Genomic DNA, 18127 nt, shown 5'->3' with positions numbered 1-18127 from the left:
AGTAGTCTCTATCAGATATTGGAAAAGCCAGCAAGGGACAATGAAATTTAATGCCGGCAAAGCCAGTGGTAATAAGATGCAGAGGACTGACTGATGTCAGAGTTGCAGATTGGGGGAATGGTAGAGGTGCTTAGTATTGTAGCTGGAATGGAATGGGTGATTTTTAACTAGACTCATGAGAGGGACAGAGGGAATAGAAGTGACAAGACGTCCACAAACTGGGGAAGCAAGAGATAACTTATTGGCAAAGATGTCAGTCCTGAACACAGAACCTGAGAATCTGCCTATGAGGAAAGGCTTAAGAAGGTCAGGTCCCGAGTGTGGTCAGGAGAATGAGTGCTTGTGGTAACACCAAGGTAAACCCAATCTAATACAGGGTATCAACTTGGGAGGAAACTAGCAGCATTATGCTTATCCCAGGCTTCTTCAACAAGTGGCCCGTGAGCTACTAGTAGCTTTCCAGCTACCTATAAGTAGATCTCCTGTGTACACTCCCACTCTACTAAATTAGAAGCTTTTGCTTTGTTGAATTAATATATATGTCCCAAAATTAAAAAGCACATATTTGAGATGTAAATGTGTGTATATTCAGAACTCACAAGCTGATGTTTGGAGACAAATAGTTGAATTTCCAAAATGTAGTTAAAGTAGATGTTTGAGTGATAATTCATGTAGCCTCGGAGAGCTTTACTACTAATATTACTTTGTTCCCAGGGGTATTGCAGCTATGGCTGTCATGAATTAGCCATGTAAATGCTTTTCAGATTGAGGAGGCCTTTTTTTACACCACTGCTGGCACTGCTGGCAACTATGTCTATGAACTGTAATGATTACTACTAGTAATCTTGCATCGGGTGGTCACTAATGTAATTTTGTCTATAGTGCTCACTATTACAAAACTAATAATATTAGCTCTTGATGATTTTCATTGAACACAAGTAGCTCTTAAAGCCAACAGGGCCATGTTTACTGGAGGTTTAGGGGGTCGGACAGACAAGAGTTCTCCTCTCAAGTAGGTGTAATAATAAATTGAATGGAAGGCCAGAGTTTCTGGCACAGACTGGCTTGCCCTTAAACATTTTGTCCGGAGGTACAGGTGCGCTGATTTTACAGGCTACTGGTAAGTGTCTCCAGACAGACAAGCACACATTAAATATCAAATAAAGGTGTATAAAAGCAAAAGAAACTGGAACATGGACATTTCTAGCCCAGGAAAAGCTCCTTTCTTCTGCTCACTATTCTTCCCTTCGTGCTCTAATCCTCTCTCTGCAGGCTGGGTAGGACTTAATATTTTACACATTCATGTGTATACATATCAGACAGATCTGCAGTGAAGTTTACAGGGTGTGCCAAGCTTTAATCATATTTCAAGGTAATGTACTGGATGGAACTGTTTTAAAAAGGTATAGGCCTTTTAATTATGAAAATAAGATTTATTTAAAAATACTTATGAATAGAACATATGAAGCAAAATATCTTACCTTCAAATTTAGCCCCAGTTTCTGATCAGTCAAAATACTGATGTAGGTCTGAAAGACAGCTGAAAATGCCTCATGTTGGGTGTTCAAAAAAAAAGCTGAATCAACCTAACAAGGGAAAGAAACGTTTCAATGTGTTTGGTGTACTGAAAACGCATTAGCGCTCAAGACTTAAATGTACTTCATAGAAAACATGCAAGATTATTGTTTGTTGTATACTATTACTTTATTTTTAAAAGACAGGCAAGAAAGAAATGATGACTAGGGCACACATCAAATAGAAGGAATAGGTCAAAATTGAAAACGATCAAAGAAATTGGAGTTATGTAATGAGAAACAGACAAAACGATCACAAAAGGCTTATATAACATATCAAATTAAGAAAATTGATGGAGATGTTTGATGCAAATCATTTACAAGTATAAAAAGCTAGGTATTGAAGATTTAGAGACAGAAAAAAAGAATGAGTAACAAATTAAGAATAGAAAAACAGCTATATACATAGTAAATACATGAAAAGAAACCGCAGAAGATAAAACTGTTATGTGATCCAATAAGAGGTTTGTACACTGACACCTGGGCTAATGTGAGTCGCTGCCTATTGGTATACCTCCATGGGCAGTTCTTTTCCTTCAAAGTACCAAGACCACTACTTCTTTGAAACACACTATTTCTACTCCAACTACTCTCCTAATGTTTATCTTCAAGATTTGGTTTCAAACCATTGACACAGGGCTCACCTACATTCAACACATTATCAGCACCTTTCTGTGCTACATCATTCCTTCATACCACACTGTACACCTTTTTCAGTCTTTCACACAGCAACTACTAAAACCAGTCTTATCTTCGGCAATAGCTCCTTCCTCACCCTGACCACTGGGACCATGTGTGTCTACAAAACCTAAAACCATTAAAACTATTTCTGAATCGTATGTATCCGGCAGTGTTATCCTAAAGACATTATATATGAAATCCCTAATCTCAATTTTTTGTAAAATTTTTTTTTGCAGAAGAGAAGATTTTGCACCATCAAAGATTAGTATCCTGTGTGCTCCTGTTTCCTCCAAATTCAACGACACCTTTGTTACAGGTGTGCTGTGTTAAAAGCTATTACATTTCTAATCTTCAGACACATACATTTTTGGGATCCAGTCTGCATCTATAACTCTCCACGAAAGTCAACAGAATAAAAGGTCAGGGGGTAGTGCAATCAATACCAGTGGTAAACCTGTGTAAGAAAAATCAATTTTTAAAGCACAAGTTACTTACCTTCGGTACGATATGTCTGTAAGACACATTAGTTAGGGATAGATTCCTTACCTTAGAATTACCCCCAGTCGTCAGACTGGATCCGGAAAGTTTTCGGCAGCAGTACCCCGGCGCATCGGAAGGTGGTGTCGTGCGGCTCCGCGTCCATTGTAGGCGTCGTGATCACCGGGATGACGTCGCGGCAGCTACTTAGGTGCCGCCCTCACGCACTGATGTCAATTCTGTACACGACTTTCCGCGCCAGGAACGCAGAGCCATGCAAGATACTGACCACTGGTGCATTGAAACTAGGGCCCTGAAAGGGATGACCTTAACCCTAGAAATCAGTTCGCAGAACGGGGAGGATGGGTGGGGCGGTAAGGAATCTATCACTAACTAATGTCTCTTACAGATATATCGTTACCGAAGGTAAGTAACGTGTGCATCGAAAGAGACACGTTAGTGATAGATTCCTTACCTTAGACTAGATACCCCAGCGATACCAACCCCGGTGGTGCGTCTGCGAACCAAGATCACACCAGAAAGTCATGGAGAACAGAACGGCCAAAGATGCTCTCTCTCCGGACTTGACCGTCAAGGCAATAATGCTTAGTAAAAGTGTGCAGCGAGGCCCACGTGGCTGCCTGCCAGATGTCTTGCAGGGGGACACTACGTTCCAATGCAGTAGTAGCTGCTGTCGCCCTGGTAGAGTGGGCGCGCAACCCCACCGGAGGTTCTTTTTTAGCCAGAGAATAACAGGCTTTGATACACAAGACAACCCAGCGGGAGATAGTCCTCTAGTATATAGCCCGGCCTTTCTTCGCGCCTACATAGCCAACAAAGAGCTGGTCATTCACCCAGAACTGTTGTGTGCGATTCAGGTAAAATGAGAACGCATGTTTTGGGTCCAGACGGTGGAGCCTCTCTTCCTCCCTGGAAGGGTGCGGAAAGAAAGTGGGCAAGGTGATAGTTTGCCCGATGTGAAAGGGAGTAACAACCTTTGGCAAGAAGGAAGGACGAGTGCGGAGCAAAACCTTGTCCAGATGAACCGACAGAAAAGGAGGTTTACAGGAAAGAGCCTGGAGCTCACTCACGCGCCTAGCGGAGGTGATCGCAACCAGGAAAGCAGTCTTCAAAGTTACCAAATGAAGAGGACAGTTGTGAAGCGTCTCAAAAGGAGCGCACATCAAATAAGTAAGAACCAGATTCAAGTCCCACTGCGGTATCATAAACGGAATAGGAGGGAAAATGCGAGTAATGCCTTTGAGAAATCTATTTACGACAGGGGACTTGAAAAGTGAGGGCTGATCAGGCAGCCTGAGAAAGGCTGAAATTACAGAAAGATAGCCCTTAATAGTGCCCAAAGCAGAGCCCTGCCGGGCCGAAGAAAGAAGGAACAAAAAGACTTCTGAAAGAGGGGCAGAAAGGGGATCCACAACCTTTGCTGGGCACCATGCCACAAATTTGTTCCACCTGCAGGAGTATACCGATTTAGTGGAGGGACGCCTGGCTACCAAGATGATATCACAAACCTCAGGAGGCAAGTCAAATGGAATCAACTGTTGCTGCTCAATCTCCACACATGGAGGTGGAGGCTGGATCGGTTCGGTGGAGGACTCTCCCTTTCTGCTGCGACAGAAGATCCTCCCGAAGAGCCAGTCGGATAGGGTGATCCATGCTCTTATGGAGTAGCTCGGGATACCAAACTCTTCGAGCCCAGACCGGGGCCACAAGAATGACTTGGGCCCGGTCGCGCCTAATCTTCTTCAGAACTCTGGGTAGAAGTGGTATAGGCGGAAAGGCGTACAATAGACTGCAACTCCACTCGTGATGAAAAGCGTCGCCGAGCAAGTACCGTCCTGGAAATTCCAACGTGCAGAACTGCTGACATTGCGCGCTCTCTTCGGTGGCGAATAGATCTAACCAAGGCTCTCCCCACTGTTGAAAGAGATCTTGCCCCACCTCCGAGTGAAGACACCACTCGTGTTCCATCATGCACCTGCGGCTGAGTTCGTCCGCTCTGGCGTTCAAAGAACCTGCCAAGTGTTGAACCATCAAGGAAATGCCTTGACGTTCCAGCAATGTCCAGAGACGCAGAGCCTCCTGACATAGGGTCCACAACCCCACCCGCCTTGCTTGTTGCAGTACCACATGGCAGTGGTGTTGTCTGTGAACACCTGCACTACTCTACCCTTGACAGAAGGAAGGAATACCATCAGTGCAAGTAGGATCGCCCGGAGCTCCAGAAGGTTGATATGGAGCCTGGACTCCGCCGGAGACCAGATGTCTCTGATCTCTGCCTCTCCCATGTGGCCACCCCATCCTAGGAGGGACGCATCCGTCACCACTGTGTGCTCCGGTTGGGGGAGGGAGAGTGATCTGCCGCTGACCCAATGCTGGTTCGTGAGCCACCACTGCAATTGTCGTGCAGTGCCCTCCGAGATCTGGACGTACTTGGGCAGGTTCCCCTGATGCTGCGCCCACTGGAACTTCAGGTCCTACTGCAGAGCCCGCATATGCCATCTGGCATGATTGGTCAGCAGGATGCAGGAGGCCATGAGGCCCAGCAGCCTCAAGGTCATCCTGACCGAAACCCAGGACAAGGGCTGAAAGAGGAATCTTAGCCCGAATGTCCCGGGCTCGCTGTTCGGGAGGAACAACCTGAAACTGCACCGTGTCCAGAACCGCTCCGATGAAGAGGAGCTTCTGAGAGGGAATCAGGTGCGACTTCGGCACGTTGACGGAGAACCCTAGCAAATGCAGAAGGTCGGCCGTAGTCTGGAGGTGGGAGACGACTGTCTGGGGCGAGCCCACCTTCAACAACCAGTCATCGAGATAGGGGAAGACTGAAACCCCTGATCAGAGCAGGTGAGCCGCGACCATTGCCATCACTTTCGTGAACACCCGAGGGGCGCTGGTAAGGCCAAAAGGGAGCACGGTGAACTGAAAGTGCTCGTGGCCCACCTTGAACCGCAGGTAACGCCGGTGGGCTGGCAGGACAGGGATATGAAAATAAGCGCCCTGCAAGTCCAACGCTACTATCCAGTCTTGCGGGTCTAGGGCAGACAAGACGTGAGCAAGTGTGAGCATCTTGAACTTCTCCTTCCAGAAGAAGCGATTGACGCTATTGACGTTCCGAAGGTCTAAGATAGGACGCAGGCCCTTGTCCTTCTTTGGAACCAGGAAGTAGTGGGAATAACAACCACGACCTACTTCTGGCGTCGGAACGCGCTCGATGGCCCCCTTGGCCCAGAGGGCAGCAACTTCCTGCTGGGGAAGTGCCAAGTGATCCCCCGACATTCGGTGGTACTGAGGTGGCATGGCTGGAGGGGTAGTCTCGAAGGGGAGGGAGTAGCCCCTTCAGACTATCTGTAAAACCCCCCTGTCTGACGTGATGGTGCGCCAGTGGGGGAGGTGATGGCGAATCCTGCTGCCCACTGGTGTGTGATGGGCCTGAAACACCGTACTAGGAAGGTTTGGAGGCAGTAGTGGCAGGGGAGGTGGTGGACTGACCCGCCCGCTGGCCCCGTGACCCACCTCAGCAGGTCCCACATCCGTGGCTGCACTGAGACTGTTGCTGCACAGGCCTGTGGCTCTGAAACTAACGTGTCTGGGCGCCCCTGCTTTGGCCACGAAAAGAGCGAAAAGCGGAAGCCGAAGGAGTGCGCGTGGCCGAAAGACCCAAGGACTTGGCCGTAGCCCATGAGTCCTTAAAGCGTTCCAACGTACTATCCGCCTTGTCGCCAAAATGGCGAGTGCAATCAAAAGGCATGTCCATCAGAGTGTTCCGGACATCCCCCGAAAAGCCAGTTGTGGAAATCGCTCTGCCTAGTGAGTCGGCGGTGTCAAGCCCACAACGAATCGTGAACTTGGCTGCATCTCTCCCCTCAGCAATAGCTTGAGAGAGCCCCGTCAGAATCTCCTCCGGACACTGAGGCAGCACCTGCGCCACCGTATCCCACACAGAATGGGAGTAACGGCCCAAGAGCCATGCGGTGTTCACAGACCGCAACCCTGAACTGGCGGAAGAGAAAATCTTCTTCCCAAACTGCTCCAGTTTCTTGGATTCCCTGTCCGGAGGTGCGGAATGGAATGCGCTCAGGAACGCAGAGGCTTGGACAACGTTCCTATCGACAGGAGCCCCTGTGTTGAGCCTGGACCAGGTGCCCAAAAGAACATCTTAAAGTGTGTCATTGAAGGGCAGCAGCAGCTCCGCAGAGGGAGGAGCTGGCCGAAGCACTTCTGTCAAGAGGTTAGTCCTGACGGCCACTGTAGGGAGCTCGAGGTGGAGAGCCTCGGCTGCCCTACGCAACACCACTGAATAAGTACCACCCTCCTCCGTAGCCACGGTAGAAGGAGACAGTGTGCCAGGTTCTGGAGAAAAATCCAGTCCACCTGCGTCTTCCAAATCCTCTGCCCAGTCTGGGTCTAACTCGCATTGGGCTGCGAGAGGGTACTCAGACCCCTTCCAGTCCTACCCGTCCTCAGTAACCTGATGGGCAGGTGGGAAAAAAGGAGGTTGGAGAAAGGGATAGAAATTCACCAACGGCATTGGAATCGGCGTCGATCGGCACCGTCTCCATGTCAGGGTGGAAGCCGGGGATGACGTTGGCCGGTGCCGTAGACTTCGATGTTGGCGGAGGTCGTACGAGGCCAACCAACATCGACAGGGATCCATGCATGGATCCATGGGGGTCTCGTGACGCCGAGGCAAGAGCTGCTGACTACATCGGGGCCGGAGCCGCCAACAAAGAAGGGTGAGGACCGCCAGTTGGGCCCGCGGGGCCCGAAGACGTGCCGGCGGGGCCTGACGGGCCAAAGAGGCGGGCCATGGCTGACAGAAATTACTGCCGCTGGGCCTGAGTCGCCGACGGACCCGGGAAGGGCGGGTAGGCCATCGGCAACTGCGCAGGCTCCGCCGGAGCTGCGGGGGTGGCACCACTACAGGCTAGGGGAAGGCGAAGAGCGACATCGCTTCTTCGACTTCTTGTGCTACGTCTTACCTGACCCCGAATGCAAAGACTTAGTCGAACAATGGTGGCGGCTCCGCGACCGGCCCCTCGCCCTCCCTCGGGACCTTGAACGGCACGGCGCTAACTCTGGGGCCTCAAGCAACTTTCAGGACCGATCCCGCAAAATTTTCGGAGAAATGGCCCGGCAGTCGGGGCACGACATGGGGTCGTGGTCGCGCCCTAGGCAGTAGAACCACTCGCGGTGCGGGTCCATCACCGACATCATGCGGGAACAAGCCTCGCAAGACTTGAAACCGGGCATCCCTATACACCAGGAGTCAAAGACTCAAAACAACTGACAAAAAGTCCCAAAAACCTTGATCAAAAATTGACTGGGGGTACCGCTCTCTCCGGATCTGCGCTTGCTGGCGCAGAAAAAGAAAGAACTGACGTTAGCGTGCGAGGGCATCGTCTAAGTAGCTCCTGCGACGTCATCCCGGCAATCACGACGCCTACGACGGACGTGGAGCCGCACAACGTCACCTTCCGACGTGCAGGGGTACTGCTGACGAAAACTTTCCGATCCAGTCTGACGCCTGGGGGTAATTCGAAGGTAAGGAATCTATCACTAACGTGTCTCGTTCAGATATATTTTTTAATTAAAGAAAAAGACGGTAAAGGACATTAAACTGTAAAATTGTACCTTTTAACAACATTCTCTAGGTCTATCCTAATCTCTTCAGCAAACACCAGTTTCATTTAAATACTTGCATGACCCATCCAGTGGTTCACGGAACAATTTAAGTTTTGGTATGGCAGTCCTAACTCCCTATATAAGAAAAGAGAAGGGGGGACCAGGAGCTTGTTATGGTCCAGTGTCTGTGCTCCGTGTATCGTCTATGTAAATCAAACAGGAGACACTGTTCCAGTAAAATACAGGAAAAGAAACGTGGAGACACGTATATAAGGAGTGTACTAGGCTATATGAGACCCACAGGTTGGGAGGGGAAGCAGAGCTTAATTTCTCTTGTTGCCCTCACACACCCCGGGAGGTGTCATGCTTCATCATCGGGCGTTTTGCTCCTCGTTGGGCCGGCGCTGCAATGCCCTACGGGTCCCCCGAAGGGTCACTTTAGCTGAGATCTTTTTAGAGAAAACGCCGTCTGGTGCATGCGGGTGTGTGATAATGGTGGTCTAGTGATGAGTGTAACGTGATATGTTAAAATTGTCTAAGGGTGCTCCAAAAATATATGTTTAATAAAAAAGAGGGGGTGGCACCCTTGACAGGCTAAAAAACCCATAGGTTGGGTGTTACAGATGGTTAGCTCAGTCGGCCATCTTGCTGCTCGGTGAGACCCCCGACCCGGACTACTACTTTACCAATTTTGAAAGGGCTTACTCCACACCAGCATGGCCCCAGGAACAGTGGGGACAATATAATCGCACCCCTGTTGTCAGAAAAATTGCAATCTACGTATCAAGCAGCGAACCATGCCGGCAAGACATCTTATGACAAGGTGAAAAATGCCACCCTGGAACACCTCTATTGTGATGCAGAATACCATAGAGCCTGTTTTAGGAAGGAAAGAGCTTTGTTTTTCAAAATCCAGGACCTTGGCAGTCGTTTGTTAAGGCCTGGTTCTTAGAGGTAGTAGTAGTAGAAAAGGTGCATCTGGAACAGTTTTTGGAGGCATTACCCTCCTCTACACGATCATGGCTAAAACAACATCCTAATATCATGGTTCCCATGGCCATAGAATTAGCCTGTGCATGCCACCGGTCCCCCGACTTCAAATGTGCTGCCTGAGACCCAATTCTCTCTCCTCCCCCAACTGGAGAAGTCCTGTGAAATCTGCACCACGACACCTTTCTGAGAGCAACCTCCTTGCAACAGGGGGAACAGACACAGGACTGGAACCTCCGTGTTTTCAATGTGAGGCTCTGTCCACAAAGATCCCCGGCCCCTGAACTCATGGAAGTCGGATATGCAAAGGGACGAGTCCTTTTTCTGGTGGGTGGACTCCATTGAACCTACCGAATACAGGCCAGCCTTAATGGTCATCGAGGTATCATTATTCGATAGCACAGGAGGGCCTAGTCCAACCAGAAAAGGAAACCACTGTGAGATCAGTTTCTATTAACTGTGTGCATGGAGATAATGAAATATATCCAGTGGCTCAGGTGGTGTTACAGTGGAAAGAAAGTGTGGTTTGTATGGAGGTCGGGTTGTTCCCAACATGGAGGAGGAAGTAATTATTGGACAGTCCACGTCCACTTCCATCAGATGTTGTTTGAGGCAAAAAAACGAGGCAGTCACTTCTAAGACATTACAAGAGGCCCCATTCTTGAGAGAAAAGGGTATCGGGGTAAGGAAAAGAGTAAACAGAAAAAGTTTGATAACATATAAATAACCAGATCTATGTGTTGGTAAATAGTCCCTCCCTTCCCCCGCAGATAGCAACTGGGAACATCAACGCAGCTTCTGGGCCTCCCAGAGGGAGGATCCAAATTTAGCACATGCATGGGCTCAAGAAGCTAATGACAACGCAAGTAAGGTAGGACTGTTTTTGTCATTAAAAAGGGATTAGTATACAGGAGTGTATGTAAAGAAAAGTCTACAACTGGTGGTACCACTTCCGTTTCGCACCCAGGTCTTACATCTCACTGCCAGGTAGGGGGTAGTCACTACGCCCAAGACAAGACAGAAGAGTATCTGTTGAAAAGGTTTTGCTGGCCTGGGTTTTTTTTTCCGACATTTTGAAATTTTGTGCCAGTTGTGAGCAGTGTCAACTAGTCAATGTCCCTTCCAGAGGAAAAGCCCCACTCAAACCTCTTACTATAATAGATATTCCCTTCACCATAGTAGGGATGGATTTAGTAGGACCTCTCCTACCATCATCAAAAGAGTATCAATACATCTTAGTTCTGGTGCACCATGCCATTAGATATCCTGAGATGGTGACCCTGAATAGCATGATGCCCCAGTCGTGGCCCAAGCTATGATTGAGTTATTTTTAAAGTCGAGTTTCCGAGGGAAATTTTAACTGACCAAGGAACCCCATTTGTGTCACGTTTAATGTCTCAAATCTGTAAAGTGTTATGTATACATCAGCTGCACACTTCGGTATACCATCCACAAACCAATGGATTAGTGGAAAGATATAACAACCATAAAAACCATATTGAAGAAGCTTGTGGTGGCAGATACAGGAAGAGATTGGGACAGGAAGCTACATTTGGCCCTATTTGTCAGACGCAGTCATGTGAAGAGTTCTACTGGGTTTTTACCCTTTGAACTCATGTTTGGTAGACACCAACGGACACTTTTGGATATGGCGGCTGAGCAGTGGGGAGAGGAGGAAGATGAGGGATGGGACTTATTACAGTATGCATCCAATCTGAAAGATAATGTCCAGGCCCTATGGGAAGAGGTGAGGATAAACCTGGAACGAGGCGAGGATAAACCTGGAATGAGCCCAGGAAAAGCAAAAGAAAAAATGTGAAAAACACAGCCATGACAACGATCCTTTGGGGGATGAGGTGTTGGTATTGCTCCCTTCTTCTGAGAATAAACTACTAGCCTATTGGAAGGAGCCTTACAAGGATTTACAAAAAGTGAGCCCTGTCACTTGTAAGATCACTGTATAAACAAAGGACCAGAGGGACATGTCTACCACATAAATCTCCTAAAACAGTCGGTGGCATCGGTAGATAGCACGCCTCCTTAGAAACCTGATCTCCTAGTTACCACTACTCAACTCCTTCAGCTTACCTTTGCGTTGACAAGAATGGCAGGGACTATATAGGAGGTACCTTTGCGGATGTATTTAACTATAGAACAAAATGCCCAGTTAAGGAAAGTATTACAACAGTTTGCTTCTGGGTTTTTTGGGAAGCCAGGGAAAACCCCCTAGTCTTTCACAATATCATTACTGAAGGCAACCATGTGATACGACTGCAGCCAGATAGAATCCCGGAGACCAGGCGAAAGGTGGTAGAGGCTGAAATAATGAAAATGTTAGAGGATGCTATCACAGAACCCTCACATAGTGACTGCAGTTACCTGGTTGTCCTGGTACCCAAACCCAACAGAACCCTTAGGTTCTGTATAGACTTCTGACAGTTCACTGCCATCTCAAAGTTACACACCTACCCCATGCCCAGAGTAGATGAAATAATGGAACGATTGGGGAAGGCAAATTTCATGACCTTATTAGATCTCACTAAAGGCTATTGGCAAATACCCTTGTCCGAAAATGCCAAAGAGAAGACTGTATTATCCAGCCCTTCAAGTCTTTATCATTTTAAAGTCTTACCCTTTGGGCTGCACAGCGCCCCTGCAACCTTTCAGGGCCTTATGGACAATATTTTACGACCAAATCAGAAGTACGCTGCGGCATACCGCAATGATATTGTAGTCTTTACCTCTTCGTGGTCTTGCACTTTAAACATTTACCAGCAGAGATGCCAACCTTACCACAAACCCATAGAAATGCATTCTAGCTATTTACTCCTTCCAGTACTCGGGGTACAACGTCCACAATGGAAAGGTGTATCCGCAACTTGACAAACATCAGGCCATCAAAGACATTACCCGACCACCTACGAAAAAGGCAGTATGATTGTTTCTGGGACTCATGGGGTATTACAGGCATTTTATCCCCCCCACTTCCCTCGAACTAGCCGCTCCTCTTACATATCTTCTGAAAAAGTCACAACCCACTTCCATTGACGGCTGGAATGCGAGACGCCAAACTTTTTTTGAGACACTGAAAAAAGTTGTTGTGTGGGGATCCGGTCTTGGAGGTTCTGACTTCACAAAACCCTTCGTGTTGCAAACAGATGACTCTGGTAGTGGTTTGTGGGGTCTGTTCTAAAAAATTACGATCTCCCATGGTAATTCCCATAGGAGCTTTAAGCACGACAACAGCCCGTACAGCTGGACAAAATTACACCAAATTTGGAAGGAAGGCACATTTTGGTTCTCAACCCCTATGCTAATGTGCCTCCTGGTGCACTACTGGTTGGTGGTTGAAGTCCCCTTCGCTGCTGAGGGCTGTTGGGGGCCAATGACCCCTATTGTTGCTACAAGTAAGTCACCCACAGCAGGACTGCTCATGACTCAGAGGCCCCGCCCCCATTTTCAACCACTCTGCAAATGCGCCTTCTGGTGCACTACTGCCTTCGCAGCATAGCGACATTGTAGGCCAAGAACCCCTATTGTTGCCACAAGTAGGTCCACCACAGCGGGAGTACTTCTACCTCATCGGAGGTCCCACCCCCTTTGTCAACCACTCTGCAAACATGCCTCCTGGCACACTACTCTTGAAGGATGAGGTTTAGGGGTGAGCGTGCCAGTAAACTCATCTGGCAGTTGGAGGAGTTTTTGCCAAACTTCGGGTTCCAAGTGGAGCACAGAGTGGCAAAACTCTGCCGGCAGAGAGGAGTTTACAGCTAACCCCTATCAGAGACTCACAGACCCACTCATATACACACTTACAGTTTTACTCATACTCTCTCACAGACCCATTCAGACACTCATACACCCACTGAGATACTCAGGCACTCACTTACACACTCAGTGTCAAAGGTTAGTGGTTGAAGATAAAAAATTCTTTTTTTAAAACCTTACAAATTCACTTAAAAAAAACGAAAGGTTACAGGGACGTTATAGTTCGGCTCAGATTTCATTCGTACAAAACCAGTGAAATTCAGCAGTTAAACTTACCTGAGCTAACTATAACTCACACACCCACCCACTTACTCATACAGCCTGATCATACAACCAGTCACTCACCCGTACAGCCACTCGCACAGCCACAGTCACGCCATACAGCTGACGCACCCAGTTATTCACCTATACAGCTACACACACACCCAATCACTCATCCTTACAGCCTCTCAACAAAGCCACTCACTCAACCATACAACCACACACACCCACCCGCCCACCCACACCACTTATTTACCCATTCATACATGCATACAACGACTTGCACAGCCACACCTTCACCCTTACAGCCAATCCCCAGACACAGACTCTTCAATACAGCCACTCACACACCCAGTCACTTGTACAGCCATTCAGACACCCACCTAGTCACTGACACACCCACTCACCCGCCCATACAGTCACTGAGACACCCACTCATACGGTCACTGACACAGTTACTCACTGTTCCATACAACAACTCACACAACAACTCACTTAACCAAACACTCACTCAAACAGCCACTCATTCACCCATACAGCCACTTACACACCCAGTCACTCACTTGTACAGCCATTCAGGCACCCATACAGTCACTGACACAGCCAATCACCCACCTACCTACCCATATAGCCATTGACACAGTCAGCCACCCACCCATACAGCCACTGACACCCACTCACACACACACACACACACATTTACAGTCACTCAGGCACCCAATCATACACAGTCACACAACCACTCGCATAAACTATGTTTAAAAAAAGGTATCACTCATTAGTAGTACACAAAGTATACTAATTTAACTTTCATGGTAACTTAGTATATACGTTTTACACACAAACAATTTTGGAAAACATTCACTGGATGATGTCATCAGTGATGTCACTGACCATGTCAAGAGTGATGTAATATGTTAGGTCATAAGCAGTGGATAGCGGAGGCATATGTTATAGTTAGCTCAGGTAACTATAACTGCTGAATTTGACTGGTTTTGTATGAGTGAAATCTGAAACCTTTGTTTTTTAGAGAATATATATGTATATATATATATATATATATATATTCAACACAAACAAATCTGAGATAGTTTCATATTACAAGCAAAGAAACAATATATGAGTCTTCTTATGTATTCATCTTCGGATGTTTATTCTTATTTTCTTTGTAGAGATTTACATATAAGAATCACAGTGATGCCTTCTTTTTCCTTTATGTTCAGATTTACATACAAGTATCACAGTAAAGCCAACACGTGTTTCGCGCACACTGCGCTTCTTCAGGGCTGTCATACAAACAACATAAAAAAAAAAATTTTAAAACAGAAAAGAACAACTTACAATAAAGCACGTTCCTGATACATTAATATACAAATTAACACCTATTTAAAATTAGAACATAATTAGTAATTTATAAACTCAAAAGCAGTATCTAAATTATAACCGATTGTTCAATCAGTCAAACGTGTACAGAAATTCGGGTTGTCATAATAATATACACATTTTCTATGGTAAGTATACCCATTCTAATGATCCATAGTGGTTTATCAATTTTTAAAAAAAATGTTATCCTGAGGAAATATGAATTTTGTGATCAGTTATGTCCCCTATCGTAGACCCCAACGGCTCCATGTACATGCTATAAGTACATGTATGTTCCCTCCTGCTCCAGTTTTGAAGACGCAAATATATGTGCGTCCACCGTCAACATGTCCTCTTTCAGATCCGCCATGAATGGGTCAGATATTCCATTCCTAAGTATGAAAGGCCACCGACTTTATGTGGTTCACTTTCCACATTTTACAGATTCAGGCGAGTAGGCCCTGAATTCTGTCATCAAGCCTTTTCCTGTCTTCTGCCTCTGAAAGCTCCAGTCTGAGCCTGCATCTGTATCCATGAACTTTGTCCTACTCCCTGCGCGGCTAACGGTGCCTGATCCAGCCTATCGCCTGCCAAAAACTGTATTTCACCTTCAAGATTATCTCCTCCCTCCTCATCCGATGCATTCCTGTCTAGTAGTTTAGGTAAACATTCCTCCAGCTACCGTGCAAAGGGGCCAGGCCTCGCTGTCCTCATGCAAGTAATTCATAGCCCCGTTACCATGGAATATTCCTACCCCCTCGCATCTAGTGTAGACACTTAGACGCTTGTACACGCACTAACAGTCAGTATAGAATAGATTCTATCCTAGAGACCTTTCCTTTTGGATAACAGAGTTCTTTAAACATAGGATATTAGATATGATTTGGGATTAGGTTGACATGACCCCCAGACTTCTGTCTCCACATGTAGAGCTAAATGTCAAGTCCCCTTCACCCTCTAGTTGCACGTCAATCACACGTCATGCGGCTGCGCGCGCATCTCTGCCAAATATTTCTGCTGACATTGCAGGATTCTTCTGTGGATCCACCCACTTGTGACATCATGTTTAATGACGTATTTTAGTTACACCCATGTATACGCCTCTATTAGTTACGTATGCACAGTTTATCTGTATTATCAGCTGTTACGCCTCTTGCATCTGTTTCACTGTAATGCATTTTCTATAAAACTGCTTATCTGTCAATAATATATGCCCTTCCTTCCTGAACTTTCGTGGTGATGGAATAGAATGCCTACAATTCGAATTGTATTCCTTTGTATAGGAATAAAGCCTTTTAAAACCTCTAATACCACGGATTCTGCCTCTTATTTTTACTGAGTTATTCTCACTAAGACTTTACCGCATAAAAATAGTACCGGTAACGAAATATTTACCACATAAATTGGCGCCCGAACAGGGACACTTTCTCATCTCACGCGCCGGCGGTGCGTTGCAGGCCCGGTCTCCTGCCACAGCTGAACGGACAAAAACGCGTACCTGCAGGATTTCCTGTATCTCCCTCCGGCCAAGCGGGAGCGACTGAGGCTGCGATCAACACCCAGACGAGGCGGTGAGAAGTGCGAAGTATCCCGACCAGAGCCTAGCTGAGAGAGCAAGATCCGAGGTATACAGAGGCCCACCAGGTTCCGAAGTTCCGAGTCCAGTCGAGTCGAGTCCAGTCCGGTCCAGTTTCAGTTCCGTTCCGAGGCCTTCCGTTCCGAGCTACCCGGTGAGTACCATTACCGGGGAGGCATTTAACGTGCACATAGTCTGTGCCGGTCAAGACGGGTTTGGGTACACAAATCCGGTCTGCACTGTTTCAGCAGTGTATCTGTACTGTTTAGCAGTATATATAGTATGTCTAGCATATAAATAAATATTATCTAGTGTCAGTATTATGTCAGTAACTAGTTTTCTATTAGTTATCATTGTTCGTTAAAACTGTTAAATGTTAAATGTTTTAATACGTTCTATACATTGTGGTGTGAATGACTGTTCATTATTGTGTTCATCGTATAAAGTGTGTTCTAGAAACAAGATCTAAAAATGCCGCTCTTTTCGAAACTAAGACAGATCAAAACTAGAAAAGGTGTACTCGAAGAAGCTGTTCCCATTCCACCTAGGGATACTCCAGGATACTTTATGTATCATAAGCATGGTCTAGATGCCGTATTATTTCTTGATTTATGGGTGGACTACACCAAAGAATTACCAGAGAGTCAGAGATGGCCCGCAACGGGGACCTGGGATGCAGATTGCATCATGAGAGTAGAAGAAGAATTATGGAAAAAGAAAGCCAGACAGTCACAGAAAGATGCCATTGAATTATGGCGTAAAGAATCATACAGACGTACAGAAAAAGCACACAGACAGGAAGAGAAAGGTAGAGAGAATTCAAATAAAACTCGAGAAAATCTATTACTCGAGGAAGGTACCCGAGTAAAATCAGAACAAATAGATAGACAAAGAAACACTCTTATGAATGGTATGTATCCTCTTCTGGCCGAAGGGTTACCTAAGGCTACCCCGGAAATACCAAAAGATTTAACTCCTCCATTACTCCCGATAAAAGCACATCCCAAAACACATCCCAAAACAGCAAAGGACGTTTTCCTTTCTTCCTATTTAGATGACGTAGCTCCCGAGTATGCTAATGCCATACCACACTCACCGCTTGCCGATGGTGTTCAACACCAAGAGCATCCATCTGTATCCCCGCAACTACAAACTCCTACACAAGTTCCCACAGGTCCGTCCGTTTCTGCAGTTTTTCCTGCATCTACAATCTCTATCCTACGTCCAACGAATCCTTTCGTGCCTAGCGCCTCAGATGGTGCTACAGGAGGTACGACAGACATGTTTGCCACCCCGCCGCGAAATAAACAGACCCTTAGAGATTTAGCACTCCAACGTACACCCCAATTAGCGACATCCGACATGTTTAAAGAACAGCTTGTGGATTGTAGATACGACCCAGTACCAGGTAGACAGGATAAATTGCTCATATCATCACTACGTATAAGACGAGCTACATTATATTTAATGACGATACCAGGAATGGGTGAACACCTAGACGAAATATATCGCTTTGTCCAAACAGGGCGAGGTCCAGAAAGTATTAACGAAGCTATGGAATATCAGAAAGTGGATGTCCAAAGACAACTACTACGTTTTTTCATAAATTGTGTAATTAGGAATCAAGACAGGCCCGGAGCAGATCACGATACCATGCAAAGACTTGTCAAATGGGGTCAGAACATATCAGAAGAGAAACATGATAGACAGGCGTGTATAATCGCCATGAGTCGAAAGATCCGCAAGGAAGTAGAACGAATACATAAAGAAAGACGAGAAACAGACAGAGTAGAAT

The 18127-nt window shown here is 46.6% G+C and overlaps 1 protein-coding gene across 3 annotated transcripts in view; it reads right to left on the bottom strand.

The window, feature by feature from the left end:
- PRKDC (protein kinase, DNA-activated, catalytic subunit) overlaps positions 1-18127 on the bottom strand; it is a 2754228-nt gene that overhangs the window by 1882605 nt on the left and 853496 nt on the right. For all 3 annotated transcript variants that reach the window (XM_085605657.1, XM_085605658.1, XM_085605659.1), the window contains one exon: positions 1482-1586. In XM_085605657.1, coding sequence (XP_085461783.1) covers positions 1482-1586 — 105 coding nt within the window. The remainder of the gene's footprint in view (positions 1-1481; positions 1587-18127) is intronic.

The sequence above is a fragment of the Triturus cristatus genome, chromosome 5_1 (genome assembly GCF_964204655.1).
Source record: "Triturus cristatus chromosome 5_1, aTriCri1.1, whole genome shotgun sequence".
Taxonomy (NCBI): Eukaryota; Metazoa; Chordata; class Amphibia; order Caudata; family Salamandridae; genus Triturus; species Triturus cristatus.
The sequence above is the reverse complement of the archived record's forward strand: the minus strand, read 5'-3'. Positions and strand labels throughout refer to the sequence as shown.